This window comes from Esox lucius, chromosome 8 (genome assembly GCF_011004845.1).
Source record: "Esox lucius isolate fEsoLuc1 chromosome 8, fEsoLuc1.pri, whole genome shotgun sequence".
Lineage (NCBI taxonomy): Eukaryota > Metazoa > Chordata > Actinopteri > Esociformes > Esocidae > Esox > Esox lucius.
The window spans coordinates 20,071,922-20,090,032 of NC_047576.1; the positions used below are offsets into that span (position 1 = coordinate 20,071,922).

An 18,111-nucleotide genomic window follows, 5' to 3' on the forward strand; every position below is an offset into this window, starting at 1 on the left:
ATCACTGGGGGAAAAACACACTGTCTGAAAGTCATCTTTATTTAATGAACCTAGTCGTTCATGTTTGTGACCTCTGATGAATATAAAAGCGACAGTGTTTAAGGATGACTTTCGGAGAGAGACTGATAGGGGGGGTGGGGGCCCTGAGAGCTGACATAAAGGTCAGACAGGTAGAGATGATGGAGGGAGTGGCAGGGGAGTTCAGGTCAGGGTTGAGGGGTCAGGCTTTGGTCATCATGTCCGACAGAGACAGAGTGTGACCCCATTGTCTCTCGGCTCATTAATGAACTCACCTCAGTAATGACCCGGTCTGGCTTCCAAGTGGACCCGATCCTATAATGAGGGCACTATGGACCAGGACCCGGGCTTATAGTAAATAGGTTCTTATTTGGAGTGCACAACACACAGGCACTGGACAGTCACACGCTGCCCAGACCGCACCGAGGCAGCACCATTAATAAACAGAACATCATGGTGGCAGCACTGACACCTTCAACACTGATACTGCAAGAGCATGATGTTAGATTCGCCGTAAGATTAGGAGGGATCTTGCCTCTGGTCTGGTAGAGTAAGACCAACACCATTAGCTATCGGTATCTGTAAGTGGTTAACAGACAAGCAGAAGAGGCATATCTTTCCTATAGTGGGAGTGTCTTCCTATCAGTCAGTAGAACATCTCTCCTCCCTCACCAAGAGCACACACTCTCTCCATTCAGCTGTATGGCTAGAAACGACACACGCTCTCTGATCCATTATCTGATAGATGGAACACACACACATACTCACACACACACACACACTTTAAGCTTTGGATTATAATAAGAGCTTCATGGTCTATGTGTGACTTATCAGTTTAACTAGTGGACCCAGAAGGCAGATATTGTAAGAAGCGTGGTTATCTGTGCAGGCATGCTCCCCAGAGCCAGGGCCTCTGCGCTGGCATGGTACAGCCATATCCAAGTCTATATATGGCTCTGATTAGCCCCATCTCTGAGTTATGCTAATCTCTGACCATGTAAAGCCTCACATCTTTAAACAGCAAAAAATAGAGCGCCTTTTTTCTCTGGGCGCCGTGGGGCTAAAGACCCTATTAATGCTAGAAAGAGATGTTAAATAGGGAAGTATGAAGGAAAGAGATTTTGAAGAAAGAGATATATAGAAAGACATTGAAGTTGAAGAAATGAACATGAGGGCATGTTGAGATCTGTGGTACGGGGTAACTCATGGTTCAGGTAGGTTATGTCACCTCCACCCATCATATCCCTCCATTAACTCATCACCCCCAACCAGCCGTGCCTTAGTTACAGCGTTGCCGTGGGATGATGTTCCTGCCAGCAGAGGTAGGTGCCAAGTCTGGGGAGTTGCCAGCTCCGTGGTGTTTCTTCTGGTGATGTGTGTTGCATATGTGTTGGGACACGCAGCGCTGTACGTCCACCATATGACCTCTGACAGCCGTGAACTCTCCTTCTGATTGGCAGAATATCAACCAATTAGAGCTTTTCGGAGACATCTCCACACTCCCGGACATCTACTCACCTTCGGTGAGTATCCCCATATGACCTTTGACCTATGCTAACATAAGGATTAATCGTGTTGATGTGTGACATACGGTGTACTGGCTGGCTCCCATGTGTGTGGGGGGGGTGTTTTCTAAATGTTGGTCTTCCCTCCTCTCTCACTCCCCAGACCCCTGCCTCACCAGCCAACACACTGGACCCATCTCTGGGTCTGCAGCCCCCTGCAGAACTCTTCACGCCCTTCAACCCTTCCTCCATACCCTCAGGTAGGAATTAACACCGTCTCCACTTCCCTGTCCTCCCCTTTTCCTTCACCTCTCGTTCCCTCTCCACTTCCCTGTTCTCCCCTTTCTTCTCATCCCTTCTCCTCTTTTCTCTTGTCATGCTCCTCTCCTTCTCCTCTCCTCAGTAGATGAGTTGAACCGTTCTAATAAGCCTGTGTAGTTTAATGAGTCTATATGGCTGCCTGTCTGCCTATATCCGTACAGGATAATGAGGCTGTGGATGTGATGATTATACACTCACCTAAAGGATTATTAGGAACACCATACTAATACTGTGTTTGACCCCCTTTTGCCTTCAGAACTGCTTTAATTCTATGTGGCATTGATTCAACAAGGTGCTGAAAGCATTCTTTAGAAATGTTGGCCCATATTGATAGGATAGCATCTTGCAGTTGATGGAGATTTGTGGGATGCACATCCAGGGCACGAAGCTCCCGTTCCGCCACATCCCAAAGATGCTCTATTGGGTTGAGATCTGGTGACTGTGGGGGCCATTTCAGTACAGTGAACTCATTGTAATGTTCAAGAAACCAATTTGTGACATGGTACATTATCCTGCTGGAAGTAGCCATCAGAGGATGGGTGCATGGTGGTCATAAAGGGATGGACATGGTCAGAAACAATGCTCAGGTAGGCCGTGGCATTTAAACAATGCCCAATTGGCACTAAGGGGCCTAAAGTGTGCCAAGAAAACATCCCCCACACCATTACACCACCACCACCAGCCTGCACAGTGGTAACAAGGCATGATGGATCCATGTTCTCATTCTGTTTACGCCACATTCTGACTCTACCATCTGAATGTCTCAACAGAAATCGAGACTCATCAGACCAGGCAACATTCTTCCAGTCTTCAACTGTCCAATTTTGGTGAGCTTGTGCAAATTGTAGCCTCTTTTTCCTATTTGTAGTGGAGATGAGTGGTACCCGGTGGGGTCTTCTGCTGTTGTAGCCCATCCGCCTCAAGGTTGTGTGTGCTGTGCTTCACAAATGCTTTGCTGCATACCTCGGTTGTAACAAGTGGTTATTTCAGTCAAAGTTGCTCTTCTATCAGCTTGAATCAGTCGGCCCATTCTCCTCTGACCTCTAGCATCAACAAGGCATTTTCGCCCCCACAGGACTGCCGCATACTGGATGTTTTTCCCTTTTCACACCATTCTTTGTAAACCCTAGAAATGGTTGTGCGTGAAAATCCCAGTAACTGAGCAGATCGTCTGGCACCAACAAACCAACAGGCCCGTCTGGCACCAACAAACCATGCCACGCTCAAAATTGCTTAAATCACCTTTCTTTCCCATTCTGACATTCAGTTTGGAGTTCAGGAGATTGTCTTGACCAGGACCACACCCCTAAATGCATTGAAGCAACTGCCATGTGATTGGTTGATTAGATAATTGCATTAATGAGAAATTTAACATTGTTCCTAATAATCCTTTAGGTGAGTGTAGTTCGCCAGGACCATGAAGACTAAACGTTACCTACAGGCTAGAGTGGGGCCAGGTGGTAGATGGCGTTCTGTGTTTGTGTGCTTGTATATGACCCCTCTTTCTGCCCAGGTTATGTGACGATGGGGGCGGTACCTCCAGGCCAGGTGTGGTCCCAGCAGGCGTTCGCGGCCCAGGCAGGTCCTCTATTCGGGGTCCAGTCTCCCCTGGGTCAGTCCCTCCCTGTGGCCCAGGTCCTCCCTGGAGGCCAGCCTCTCATTTGGGGCCAGGCCAACCTCTTCCCTGCTACACAGCAGCAGTGGGCAGCCATGACGGGAGCAGGTATAAAGACACGGACACAGACGTATACACCTGCTCTAATTCCCATCAAAGTGAGGACTGACATTTAAACATGTACCGTTATAAAAAAAAAAATCCCCAACAGTAAAGCTAACCACAATTGTAAGTTTTACCCTGAACCTAGTTTTGCAAAGCCATACCTACACATTTTGTCACACCTTGCTGGAGATTTGGACACATTTATATTTTATGACAGTTTGAATGAGACCTATTTGATTTTACATTCGAGTGCTGTGTTCTCCGATTCCTTCTACATCATTTACATTTCTTTGATTTTAGAGTAGAAGTCTACGATAGGAGCTACATACTGCTTTAGAAAAACCATTGGTCAACATTACAGGTTCTATCCTCTACAGCTAGTGTGAATTCCAGCCACACCAATGATGATAAGCCTTGCTAAAGATTATGTTTGTTCCTCACCTAAGCATATGCTTCTCCACAAACACGGTATACACCAACATGTTGGGATGGGGATTTAATCTGCGATTTCTCCTGTCAATGTTTCTGTATTATAGCGAAACCCTTACAGAACTCCGCCAAAGCGACACGTTTGATTGGGATGACGGCTCGCAAAAAAGTATTCACTTTCGATGACTCACACACACAATGCTAAGAGCAATGTCCTGTGTCTAGGGTTCCCTGCTACAGCCTACCTCCCAGCCCAACCAGGATCTCTACCTACCATGCCTGCCATGTTCCTCCCTGTCAATCAACCCTGCGACAGCCTATCAGCCTCTGGGGCCGCCTCTAACCTCGCCCCGTCATCAGCCTCCAGTCCCCATCATGCAGAGCGACAGCGGCAGAAGACGAGCAAGGTCGGAGCTTCCTACTACATCGATTCCATTTGAAACTCCTCGACGTTGAACCAAGACCCCCAGAGCTCAATAGCTTTAACCTCTTCTGTCCTCTGTAGGAGATGTTTAGGGACTTCCAGCTAGCCAAGCCCCCGGCCATGCCGGCTAAGATGGGGGACCAACAGCACTACGTAGCGGGAACCTCGGAGGCCTTCAGCTCCTACTTCAGCCGCTTGGGCGCGGCCGCCGACACGGAGGACTGTGATGACTTTGACATCTCCCAGCTCAACCTCACTCCTGTCACCTCCACCACGCCCTCCACCAACTCACGTACGTTCAGCTCACACTGGTAGACCCGCTGGAAAGAACCCCGCCTCGGCGGGGGCCGGGTTTTTGGACGGGCGGGGTTTGAGGCTTAGGCCTTAGGGTGGAGGGTGTGGTTGGGAGGAGGGTTGGGGAGGAGCCAACTGTATTCACAGTGAAGTCAAAGGTTAAAAAATAAATATGATACCCCCCCCCCCCCCCCAGCGCCGACCCCAGCCCCCAGGCTGTGTTCTCCCTCCAAGTCGTCAGCGTCGCACGTCAGTGACCCCCCCACAGATGCCACCGACCCCCCCACAGACGACTCGTTCGGTGAGGTCGAGGGCAGCCCCAGCCGCAGTGGGGAGGAGGATGCGGTGAGAACCAGTGTGTGTGGTGCAGATGCAATGACCAATAGGCTGTGTAGCAACACTCTCTCTGATTGGCTACTATTTGGTATGTTGGTGCGTGAGTACGTTGGCGTGTGTGCGTTGGCGTGTGTGTGTGCGTTGGCGTGTGTGCATTGGTCTGTGTGTTGGTGCGTGTGTTGGTGTGCGTGTGTTGGTGTGCGTGTGTTGGTGTGTGTGCGTTGGCGTGTGTGCGTTGCCGTGCGTGCGTTGGCGTGCGTGCGTTGGCGTGCGTGTGTTGGTGTGTGTGCGTTGGTGCGTGCGTTGGTGTGTGTGCGTTGGTGCGTGCGTGGCCGGTAAAGTGTTAATGAGCTGCTGGAGGTGTCAGACAGATCATTAAGATGTTATTAATGTCAGCAGATTGCTCCATCCATCACTCTCTCCATAGCACCATGTACCCTGGCTCTTTTCTGGGGCAATTAATATGTATTATGCACCTATTCATAAGAGAAAGAGAGTGAGAGGAGAGAAGAGAGAGCTGAAGAGCGAATAATAGGTACAGACTGGAATGGAAGACTATATGGTATTGTTGTACTGTCATCCACCTGAAAATGGTGAAACAAATGAATTGACCTCATGTGCCTTTGACTAGAGGCCCCCAAACTTCCCTAAGCTGGCATCACTTAGAAATGAAAGCCAAGATCTGTTGAGGTTATGTCATTTAATTTTAACAACAATTTCCCTAAACTGTGGTTAAACCAGAGAAACGACATTGTCCCTGTTCCAATTTAGAATTTTTTGTTGAAAAAATTAGTTTTTTGAGTACTTTGCTCCGTGTCAGTAGAGTGAACATGACAGCAACAGGCAAAGTTATGCTTGGCGCCAGTGGGTTCTCCTGTCTCTCCGGGGGTACCCCTAGCCATGCCCTGCATTTGATCTGTTCCACAGCTAGCATACCTGATTCAACTAATTATCAAGCCTTTGATTAGGGAATATGGTGAGCTCCACTAGTTCAGAGACACAACCAAATCACCAAATGTCTAGGGGTCCCTGAGGGGAGGTTTTAGAACTACTGCTGTATGCAAGCTTATAAAGTAGGTCTGTATAGGGACAAAGAGAGAGAGAGAGAGAGAGAGAGAGAGAGAGAGAGAGAGAGAGAGAGTAAAACATCCTCCCACTCTGTGGCTAGGGAGGGAGGTGTAAAGACTGAGGAATCAATAGACTGGACTCTGAAATGCTTTTATAACAGCTGTGTGTGTCTGTGTGTGTGTGTGTGTGTGTGTGTGTGTGTGAATTTGTGTTTGTCTATGTGTGTGTGTGTGTGTGTCTATGAGTGTGAGTGTGTGTGTGAATGTGTCTTTGTCTATGTGTGTGTGTGTGTGAGAATGTGTGTTTGTCTATGTATGTGTGTGTGTCTGTGTGTGTGTGAATGTGTGTTTGTCTATGTGTGTGTGTGTGTGTGTGTGTGTGTGTGAGAATGTGTGTTTGTCTATGTATGTGTATGTGTGTGTGGTGGGTGTGTTTATGTGTGTGTCTGTGTGTGTCTGTGTGTGTGTGTGTGTGTGTGTATGTGTGCGTGTGTGTGTGAATGTGTGTGTGTCTATGTGTGAGTGTGTGTTTCTCACCTTTAGTACACTGCTACTCTGTCCCTTGGCTGCCGGTATCCTCTTTTTATATCCTACGTTCAACTACAACTATTCCTCTTTTTCTATATTACCTTCCTCTCCTCCTCTTTTCTCCTCCCCTCCTCTCCTCATCCGTATTTCCTTTTTCTCTCTTCCCTCCCTTGTCCTCTCCAACAACCCCTCTCCAGGCTTGTGGGTCTGGGTCTCCATGTCCCAGTGAGACAGCAGGTTCTGGTTCGGCCCAGACCAGTCCCCCTGCCGACAGCTAGATAGACGCTGGCTGGGTTCTGGGTAGGTTCCTTCGTCTGCTTAATATAAGACTGCCTGTTCCACACATTGACTGATCCTCCTCTCACTGCCCTGTTCTCCCTCCCTCTCTCTCTCCTTTGCTTGCTCTTACTCACATGCCTCCCTTTCGTCTGTCTTCCATGTGCCCTTCTCTCTCTCCATCTTTCTCCCATACCTCCCTCAGTCTCTCTCCTTCGCTCTGTCTTTCCAAAACCTCCCTCTCTCTCTCTCTCTCTCTCTCTCCCATACCTCTGTTTGGCTCCACACTCTCACTCTCCTAAACCTCTCCTCTCTCCCTTTCTTTCTCTCCTTCACTCTCTCTCATCCTGCCTGCTGCTTGCTCTGATGATAGCACGCTGTGTCTGATTGCTTGTGCGTGCATGCGTGCGTGTGTGTGTGTGTGTAGGGTTCTATTTCAGTGTGTGTGCCTGTGTGTGTGTGTGATGTTTGTTCTCTCCCTACAGCCACCAGAGGTGTGTGAGTATATCCACTGGTGAAAGGCTCAGTGTGTGTTTATTAAACAGTGTGATGGCTTCCTGACTGCATGGCCCTGCTGTCCTGACATGGTCCTGTTGTTTGTCTTGGTTCAGCTATCCATGAGGAACCTGTGTACATATGGTCCTAATTTAATGTTGACTGTGTATTTGTGTCAGAGAGGTTTCCTCTGTAGGAAGTGGCTGAGTGATGACAGGCACTGCCAGTCAACCCGGGCCTCACACACACAGGACTTTGGAATGACAGTTTTTCCAGCAGTCACACTGGGCAGGGTGCTAACCCCCTACTAACGACAGCTTTTAATTAGCATTCATTAAAAACCCAGGAAGAATCCAAAATCCAATCAGTCAGAATCAAGAGTGGTAGGAGGGACAGGAGAGAGGCTTGACATCACACTCAGAGTATGGGCCTGCTGGACCGATCAGCCAATCATGTGCCAGCGTGAACCTGTGTAACTTCCCCCCACAGTGTAATTATGTGTATGATAATAACACAGTTCTGACTGTTGTCGGCACCTCCATGTAACCATGCTGGGATATGTTCCACCGTTTTCCCCCACACATACACTTCTGTAGAAATGAAGTAGAAGTAATTATAGTTATGCTAGCCTCAGAGTCAGACACACAGTATAGTAGGTCGTGAGAGTGATAGATCCATTGTCCAGTGTTTGGATCTGACAGACTTAGGGGGGTTGAGAGGGACTCCCTGCAGTGCTGGTTAGAGGGTATCTTCTATGTATAGATAGAGCCTGTGGGCTTGTGAGCTCTCACAGAAATCCCCTTGACCCACCCCTGAGGCAGGTCAGTGTTGGAAGTGGGCTGCTACTGCCATCTGGTGGTGACAGCAGGAATGTCATGTGTTACAGATAAAGAAAGGGGCTTGGATAAGATAAGGGAGTTTTTGATTAGATTAGATTCAACTTTGTCATTGAACAAGTACAAGTACAGCACAACGAAATGCAGTTAGCATCTAACTAAAAGTAGAAATAGAAGAGGGCAGAACATATTATTATTAGTATACTAATAATATTAGTATTAGTATTAAGTATATGTATATTACAAGTAGAATTTGTAGATGTGCAATGAAGGCAAGTGCAGTACAAATGTCAATACTAAATGCACAATTAAGACAAACTGAATGTGAAAGTTTGTATAGTGTATGTTACAAGTGGGATAATATTTGTGTGGGTACAAATGGCAATAATAAATGGCATTCTAGATGTGCAATCGAGGCAAATTGAAGGAGTAAGGTAGCATGTACAACCACGATGCAGAGACAGCAGCAGTCAGGTCCCTTAGGTAGACATGCATGTGTAACAACTGTAAAAATGCAAGCACGATTTCTAAATGTGCAAAGAGGCTAATTGAATGTGCAAGGTGCTTGTGCAACTGAAATGTAGGGATAGCAGCGGTGAGGTTCTCGCGGTAGACACATACCTTTTACAACTGAAAACTGTCATTTTCAAACTTTGCAAGACAGTGTGAAAGTAGTACAAAGGGAAAAGTGCAACAAGGTCCCTGGGACCTGGGGGCGGGGGGGGGGGGTATGGTAAGTGATGGGTCATAGAGTTCTCTGGGTCACAGAGTTAAGCAGGGTTACAGTAGATGGAAAGAAACTGTTCCTGAGCCTGCTGGTGTGGGGGCAAAGAAACCTGTACCTCCTGCTTAATGGAAGGAGGGCAAACTGTTTCTAGCATGGATGTGAAGGTTCCCTGATAATCCTGCACCTTGCGCAAACACCGCTAAAACACACTGTGGCGTAGTTAGTCAGAATGCTCTCGATTTTGAAGTGGTAAAAGTTCACAAGTATCTTGGAAGACAGACAGGCTTTCTTCAGCCTCCTCAAAAAGTACAGGCACTGCAACAGTATGCCTTTTTGACCAGGGCTGAGGTGTTGAGGGTCTGAGAAAGGTCCTCGGAGATGTGGACACCAAGGAATTTGAATCTGGACACATCAGTGCCATCGATGAGAACTGGGACGTGACTGCAGCCTTTAGACTTCCTGTAATCCACAATGAGCTCCTTGGTTTCTTTGCGTTGAGGCTCAGGTTGTTGTCAGCGCACCATGCCACCGTGCCGCCCCTCCTTGTAGGCTGACTCGTCATTGTCACTGATCAGGCCTACCACCGTGGTGTCATCTGCGAACTTCACGATGGTTTTGGAACTGTGTACAGGAACGCATCCAATAACATCTGTCTTAGGAAGAAGACCTGGTTTGATGTGTATGTGCTAACTGTCTTAGGAAGAAGACCTGGGTTGATGTGTACATGCTAACTGTCTTAGGAAGAAGACCTGGGTAGATGTGTACATGCTAACTGTCTTAGGAAGAAGACCTGGGTTGATGTGTACATGCTAACTGTCTTAGGAAGAAGACCTGGGTAGATGTGTACATGCTAACTGTCTTAGGAAGAAGACCTGGGTTGATGTGTACATGCTAACTGTCTTAGGAAGAAGACCTGGGTTGATGTGTACATGCTAACTGTCTTAGGAAGAAGACCTGGGTTGATGTGTACATGCTAACTGTCTTAGGAAGAAGACCTGGGTTGATGTGTACATGCTAACTGTCTTAGGAAGAAGACCTGGGTAGATGTGTACATGCTAACTGTCTTAGGAAGAAGACCTGGGTAGATGTGTACATGCTAACTGTCTTAGGAAGAAGACCTGGGTTGATGTGTACATGCTAACTGTCTTAGGAAGAAGACCTGGGTAGATGTGTACATGCTAACTGTCTTAGGAAGAAGACCTGGGTTGATGTGTACATGCTAACTGTCTTAGGAAGAAGACCTGGGTAGATGTGTACATGCTAACTGTCTTAGGAAGAAGACCTGGATTGATGTGTACATGCTAACTGTCTTAGGAAGAAGACCTGGGTTGATGTGTATGTGCTAACTGTATCTGCTCTCTGCCTGCCTAGGGGAAGGAAGTCTGTCAGCGGGGGAAGGATCCTCTCTACGCCCAGATCAACAAGGGGAAGAAATAGAGACACTGGACTGACCAACCAACGCTGCTGTGTGTGTGTGTGTGTGTGTGTAACTCTTCACTAGCAGCAGCCGGGCCTCCCCTCTAACAAAGGACCCTACTCCCTCCTTCCCACTCTCTTCTTCACTCTTTATCTCCCTGTCTCGCCCTTTCAGTTGTTGCCTCCCTTACCTACGCACACACCCCTCCACCTCGGTATCAAACATGGACACACTCAGTGACTGCAGTAGGATGAGCAATGATTGGTGTGCTGGGATTGTTATATCTGATTGGCCTTTTTATTGGGATCTTTACATCTGATTGGCCGGTTTATTGGGATCTTTACATCTGATTGGCCGGTTTATTGGGATCTTTAGATCTGATTGGCCGGTTTATTGGGATTTTTACATCTGGCTATTTGGGAGTTTTTTCTTCCTGACCTGTGAGTGTCTGCTGAATCACTATGCAGATATAGACTCTGCGAGCTGCTCACATAGATGAAATGTACACACACACACATGCACACACACTTTGAGTGCACACATATTGTATACACACACAGTGATCACACACATGCACACACACAGAAACACAGTGTTTTGCCAAATGTTTCTTCTCTGATGGATTCGGAGGGAACGGACAGAGGGGCATAAATGTTGCCAACCTAACTGGCACTGGCTGGCATGGACTGATATTGCCAAAACAACCGGGCACCGCTGGGCGTCGGATGGATGTTGCCAAACTAACTAATTCTGTGATTGAACTGCTCATTCTCTATAATAGCTTTTGTACAATATGGATTAAAACAGAAACACGGAAAAGGAATTTTTATTTTCTAAGCCTGTCAAGCCGCCGGAGTCAACTCTGCTGGAGTAACACTGTCACATGGCTTTAAGGGACCTGATTGTCTGTTTGCCAAACTCATTTTGTAAATAATAATAATTCTAATAACATCTACTGATAATATAGATATTCTGTCCACAGGACTTCTGTGCCATAAAATAGGCAGGCTTCAGTTATGCAACTAGAAGGTATCAAGCAATACCAACATTTCCTCTGTCTTTCAGCCTGTCTGTCTGTGTGCCTGTCTGTCTTTCAGCCTGTCTGTCTGTGTGCCTGTCTGTGTGTCTTTCTGCTTGTCATTTGTCTGTCTGCCTGTCTGTCTTTCTTTCCAGGTTCATATTTATATCTTCATCCCTATGAATGTGTGTGTCTGTTCTCCTACCCAGCACTTACTGTGCAAGACTTTACAATACTGATGCTTATTAACATGTATGTTACGTTCCCTGTAACCTCTTTAAGTCACCCAATCAGCTCCTCTGCACTTCATATCATCCTTCAGTCTGAGTGACAGAAGCCTTAACCATCAACCCAACCGCACTCCTCACAATATCTGCCTGTCCGTCTGCCTGTCCGTGTCTCATCGGCCTTTGTCCCGCTCGTCTGTCTGTCTCCGTGCTTCAGTCCGTCTGCCTGTCCGTGTCTCATCGGCCTTTGTCCCGCTCGTCTGTCTGTCTCCGTGCTTCAGTCCGTCTGCCTGTCCGTGTCTCATCGGCCTTTGTCCCGCTCGTCTGTCTGTCTCCATGCTTCTGTCCGTCTGTCTATCCGTTCTGTACATCTCTGCTAGTAGGCTACTCCATCAACTGTGATGCCAATGACTCTATTTTATGGCCAGGGGTCTCTGTGTGTTTAGACTCCTTTGGATAGACATATTGATAAATAATTCTGTTTGGATGAAAGAGGACTAAAGGGAAACACGCTGTTTGATTACGTAACATTTCTAGACCCATTTTAACCTTACCTCAGATAACGGTTTCTTAATGTAAATTGACACATTATTTTTATCTTTATGAATACAACAGCATTCTACCGTGGATTTTTAGAAGATTTTTCTTTTCTTTTGGTTTGATTTACGTCTTCACCATGTATAACTGTTACTATTAAACACATCCCAATGGATAACTGGATCTGAATAATCACTCTGTGTGTGTGTGTATGTGTGTGTGATCCACGCCTGTGTCCATGTAGGAACCAGATTTCCCCACAAATGTAATAAAACCTGAAAAATCAATCCCCATATGTTTTCTTACACAGGTCCCCACTAGGGAAAATGCAATTTTCTGTTTAGGGGAGAGGATTAGGGGGAAAAATACAATTAATCCTGAATATAAGTGGAATTATTTTCAGGTTTATGCATAACAAGTTAGGGTTAGGTTAGGTTTATGGATAAAGAATTTGTGAGATTGGCTTAACATTACGGTTAGGAATAGGGAACATGGATTTCCTCTCTGTTATGGCTCATGCACATATAGGTGCTTGGCAGTCCGATTATTCAAACTGCCTACTTCTCAGCTATGTCAACAGCATAGGTTTGTATTGTATATGAATGAATCCCAGGATTATTGGGGGGGGGGGTCATGACCCCCGTCCCCCCTAATTTTACACCCCTGCCCTGGGTATATGATCGGTTTTGCGCAAGAAATAACCAAGTTTCGCCCTCGTTGACTTTCCTCGGAGATTAGCAATTCAACAAGCAGAAATACGTTAGACGCTAGCCGTGGGTGGTGATCAAAACACAGCATAAGGTGAGATTGCGATCGGAGTTAAGACGACAAACGGTCGCAAGGTCTACTATCAATGTGCCACGGCCTTTTGGGGTAGATACACAGCTGGTGTTTCATACTGGACCGGCAATGGTCTTCGGAGGAATGTCTTCCGACCTCCGACATATGCCTAATGAAAATCTCCCACTGATTGCATATACGCTTTTTTCATAGATCCGAAATTACACGCGTTCGATGTCCGCCTTTGGCAAGTACAGAGTGCATTATCACACTCCTACGAATTCGACTCTAGCTTTCCTAGGTCATATCTTAAAGGTAGGACTGTCTGTTTCCATCAATGACGCCCACATGCTTCGCTGGAAACATGGACAACAGCGACTGTTTGAAATCGAAATGCATGTTTTCTTTTCTATAGGCCTACTCAATGATTTCCAAACCCCATTTTGATGCATTTCTGTAACTAAAAACTAGACTTAAATCCTTTTTTCAAAACCTAACTTTGCATCAATATGTTGCTTGCTCTTCTGAGTTTTAGACTTGGTTTCATAAGCATAATACATTTGTGATATAATGGGTGATTCTCTGAGACGGGTGCCTTTTGGGTCATACTTTTTTATACCTCAAATAATTGTATTTCTGATCACTACATCTGATAGTGGACTAGTTAAACCTTTGAGAAAGTATATTTTCCCACCTCAGTCATGAAATTTCAATAATAGGCATTTCTTTCTCACTAAAAGTCGCTTTGAGTTCAACCCCGTCACAGACAACTTGGACCCTGAGTGAATATGATTTGAACAAATATTGAAGTAAATTCTTGTAGATCCTTAATAATAAGATGTCCCTTGTTTAAAATCACTTATTCTAAGTATGATTTTTATTTTAAATTACTCACCATTTGATTGCCAATGCAGGTCATGAGAACTTTATCTGACATCAATCTTCATATTTTATCAGAAATATGCATTAACATAAGGATTTGATTAGGCTTTCATATTTTTTTCTGATCATCCTGTAAATTGTACACACACTTCAACATACATTAACCTCATATTTCTTCTTATCATCAAAATATTTATAAAAACAGATCAAATAACAGGGTTGAACTCAGCATGACAGGGTTGAAAATTATAACAGGGTTGCATTGACAATCCATTTTTCAATATTATTTATTTACCTGTGAAATTAATGATATAACATGCAATAAAATGTTAATAGAATTTTGTTGACAGAGGGCAACAATCAGATTTTTCAACTGTCATATGAAAAACGAAACAATCAAAACGTACTTAACATTAAATCAAAAACATCTAGCATAAATGAATCACAAAGATCTATGGAATGAATCTGTCCTTATAAAATGTAGACCACAGGCTAACTTGAAGAAAACTAACTTGCTGGAATCTCATTTTAATTAAAACTAGTATTCAGCAGGCTACATAACATTGAACGCAAAATCGGCAGTGTATCAAATACTTGTTCTCCACACTGTAGCTGCTGGGCTTTTATGCTTTGATGGAGATATTGTGCTGAAGCAGGTCGGTTCTTGGCTATCACCTACATAAACAACACCTGTATGTTGTGTTGCCTGCTAGTGACAAGATCCAAAGGGCACTGCTTGGATCTCAGAACTGTACTTGCAGGTAAAGTTTTCTGAACAATCTATGTGAATTAAGCACTCATCAGTGGCCATACTCTTCCTCAGCTCATGGTAGTAGGCATACTGCTGCCTAATATTAAAGAACTGCTTCTTGAACTTGCTGAGGATTGTGTGGAAGTTTTCTCTCCTTTTTGAGTTCATGTTTGAGTTGTGTTATTTCTTTGTATAGTTTGTGTCTTGCTCTTTGGGATTATTTCTTGCCCTCCAAATGTTGCCTAAAACAAAACCAGGCAATAAATAACCACCAAAACTGCAAACAACTTATAAGAATCTCACATGGACAAACACCTATAGACCTACATATACACTTAATCACACCCTAATACAATGGCTTGTTATACTTTCAAATGTATCTCAAGTAACTTCTAACAAGCGACCATGAGGAGCCAGATCTGGGTTGTTCTGCATATTGATTATCAAGACTTTGTGGAGGGGTGTTGATATTCCTCAAAGCATCCCTTAACTTCTGTTTTTTTTTAGCATTTCTCCAACTCTTGTGCTTATTACGTTTTGCTCTATCACTCAGATCCCTGATGTTTTTCTTTTTCCCTGCCTCAGTGTCCCTTTTCCACCTCTCACGCTCACTCCTGAGATATTTTCCCCTTCCATCTGGGTCTGCATTCCTTCTTGCCCTGTACTCTCTTTGCCTCTAAGCTGCGGTTTTTGCCATTGTGATGTCTGGAAATTTTGAACATAAAATAGCATTAAGTATTATTTCAGACAGTTCAAATCAAAGTCTACAATTAATTAATTTACTAAGAGGTGTCAAACATTCAACAGTTTTTGGCAAAATGTAGCCATAGCTTCTAATTTAGCTAGGACAGTAGCACCACATGGCATTTAAGGACATCATAAAATTTGAATATTTTGCAACACTGCTGTTTAATTTTTCCTCAACAATTGTTTACCAACAATTATTCATATAACAGAGTTGAAATGTTAAGCCTGAAAATCTCAATCTGACCATAAAAACTATGAAATATAGGTAAGAAAAGATACTGACACTTGCCTTTCTTTGCAGCATGTTTTTCAAAAGACTTGTGTGATGTCACTTCATCCAAGTTGAAGTCACATGGACTGATTATTTTTATAGGGGGCTAAGTGGAAGGGCGTGACGGGGTTGAAATAAACTGGGGGACGTGCATCAATATTGCAATTTCATAGATAATTCAAGTATTAAAAAAATAAACATGTTTGTAGTTAAAGTAGAAAAACATGATTATATTAGCAGCAAAAAAAATGGTATTAATAGCTATTTTTATTTGTTTAATATTCAATGAAAATGTAATGATAGTATCTGAGGACACGCAAATGTGTATGTTCCTACTAATTAGACAACCCATTTTTAAAAAATAGAATAAAATACTTTTTTGGCATTATAAAACAAAGAAACCTGGTTTTATTAATTGATTACTTTAAAATGCATTTTGTGGTTTCCTTTAATGAAAATCTTAGAACTAAGTCTGGGGGACTTAAAGGGCACCCGATTCAGAGAACCACCCTAATACATTTGATTTATATATTTATGTGGAGTAGACTAAAGGGCAATATTTTCTTAATCACATATATTTTTTCCCAGTAGCCCTGAAAAATAAAATTTTATTGCTTGATGGACCATGATATTACTGTTAAAACAATTCATAGTTATGGTAGTAGATATCATACAGAATAAAAAAAATTAAATAATAAAGAAAAAAAAAGAAGAAAAAAAACAACTTTAGATAGAAAGGCGATGGCTAATATTTTTCTTATGTGTGTGGTCCCCAGAAGAATAAGGCCATGCTTTACAGGTCCTTGGCACTTAAAAGTGGGAGAAACTGTTCTAAACCGCAGCTGAAACAAAGAATGCAAAGTGGACACGAAAATATGATATATAACAACCTCCAAAGTGATTGGCACACTTGATAAATATCAGCAAAATTATGTATTAGGAAAAAAACACAGGTAATGTTAAATTGTAATTTTTCTAGATATGGAGCATATTTCTTTCCTTTACAAAACATTGTTAGGCTATTTGATCACTATACATGGTAAGCACCTTATTTCATCTGTACATACATCATATTTCACCTCATATGTGGAACACCTACCTACCTATGCACCTTATTTCCTTATAAGTATCACCACACATGGTATAATTGTAATGATTTCTATATGGGTTGCAGACTTCAGGTAAATATTTCACAAGTCTATATCGCTTAGTACAAGGCATAGCAAGTTATTGCACACATTTGAAATGTAGCCAGTAAGTAACATGTGATCTTTAGTGGTAAAGGGTGAGTAAATGATAAAAAGTGGCTTATAGTAGGCAAAGAAATTATTAAACACCTTTTTATATATTCAACTATCGTATTAAATAATGTACTCATCAAATAACCTTTTACTGACATTTGTCTTTCCTGGGATTTTGTAATTCTATATGTTGCTTGCCGGAAAAAGTTGAGCAGAAAAGTAACAATTGAGAATAGAAAGGTAGACAAGTTGCTTTCAATTTTGATAACGCCAAAATCCATTTAAACGGTTCCAACACAGCTTGTGAAGGAACTACACGCAACAATGGAAATAGTAAACATGAACGTGTTCCTGAGTCGGAGCTTTAAAGGTCATAGCTAACATCTCCAACCATAGACATAATAAAGAGTAGACGCCGCATCGACCGCTACTGCCTACTGGCGCTGACGAGCCGTGGGACCGCCATCTTGGACCGGTCCGCCACTCCACTCAATGTAATCTGTTTTGGCAGGTGAAACGAGCTGTCAGCACATTTAATTAATCATACCTCAGTGAATACCTTACTGATTTTTTTTGCTGCAAAGGTCATACATGTAGCTATGATACAGGACACATGGTTCGGCGTATTTTAATATTCATAGTTTTATATTCATCAAAACTGTGAACATAATCCCCAAAAAGGGAGAAAAGCAGGAACATTTCCAGTTTGACTATCATTCTGATTGAAACACCTAATGTGTAAATAGTGGCAGTAAAGTCAGAAATATATATTTCTCTCTCATTTCACAGCCCCCATCCCAACATGCACACATGGGTCCCAGTCTAAAATAGCAGGATGAAATGAAAAGTGACAGTTTATATTTAAACTGCACATTTACTTTGTTGAAACTCCCTTGAAAAGTCTGCGAACTTAATTAATGTAGCAATTTTCAAAACACAGTTACAGGTGCTTTTCAGAACCCAGAGGGAAAGAGATCAGGGCTAAGACAATCACAAACACAAGGACATAATGTAAAGATAAACTTCATTATACACAAGCTCACAAACCCAGTGTAAGGCAAGGAGACCAGCATTTGGATTCCTGGAGACACACACCATGAGGCTAGAGTTCATTAAACACAAACAAACATAGGTATTTACAGACCCACCAACACTTACAGCAGTATTCACATAAAATGTGACAGACCACTGTTTTCAGGCAGTTTTAAGCCATTGCTTTCAGTTTCAGTGTTAATCTTGTCAGAATGATGACAGATATGACAAA

General features: G+C 43.7%; 1 protein-coding gene across 6 annotated transcripts in view; it reads left to right on the plus strand.

Moving 5' to 3' along the window:
- Positions 1–12,370, plus strand: part of dab1a (DAB adaptor protein 1a) — a 202,590-nt gene extending 190,220 nt beyond the window's left edge. For 5 of the 6 annotated variants that reach the window (XM_034293755.1, XM_020049220.3, XM_013135020.4 and 2 more), the window contains 9 exons: positions 1,479–1,541; positions 1,687–1,783; positions 2,615–2,671; positions 3,358–3,567; positions 4,219–4,400; positions 4,499–4,709; positions 4,908–5,056; positions 6,840–6,942; positions 10,348–10,433. In XM_034293755.1, coding sequence (XP_034149646.1) covers positions 1,479–1,541; positions 1,687–1,783; positions 2,615–2,671; positions 3,358–3,567; positions 4,219–4,400; positions 4,499–4,709; positions 4,908–5,056; positions 6,840–6,920 — 1,050 coding nt within the window. In that variant the 3' untranslated portion in view covers positions 6,921–6,942; positions 10,348–10,433. Of the gene's footprint in view, positions 1–1,478; positions 1,542–1,686; positions 1,784–2,614; positions 2,672–3,357; positions 3,568–4,218; positions 4,401–4,498; positions 4,710–4,907; positions 5,057–6,839; positions 6,943–10,347 lie in introns of all 6 variants that reach the window. The other variant, XM_013135019.4, reaches the window with a different exon arrangement.
- Positions 12,371–18,111: the final 5,741 nt, after the last annotated feature.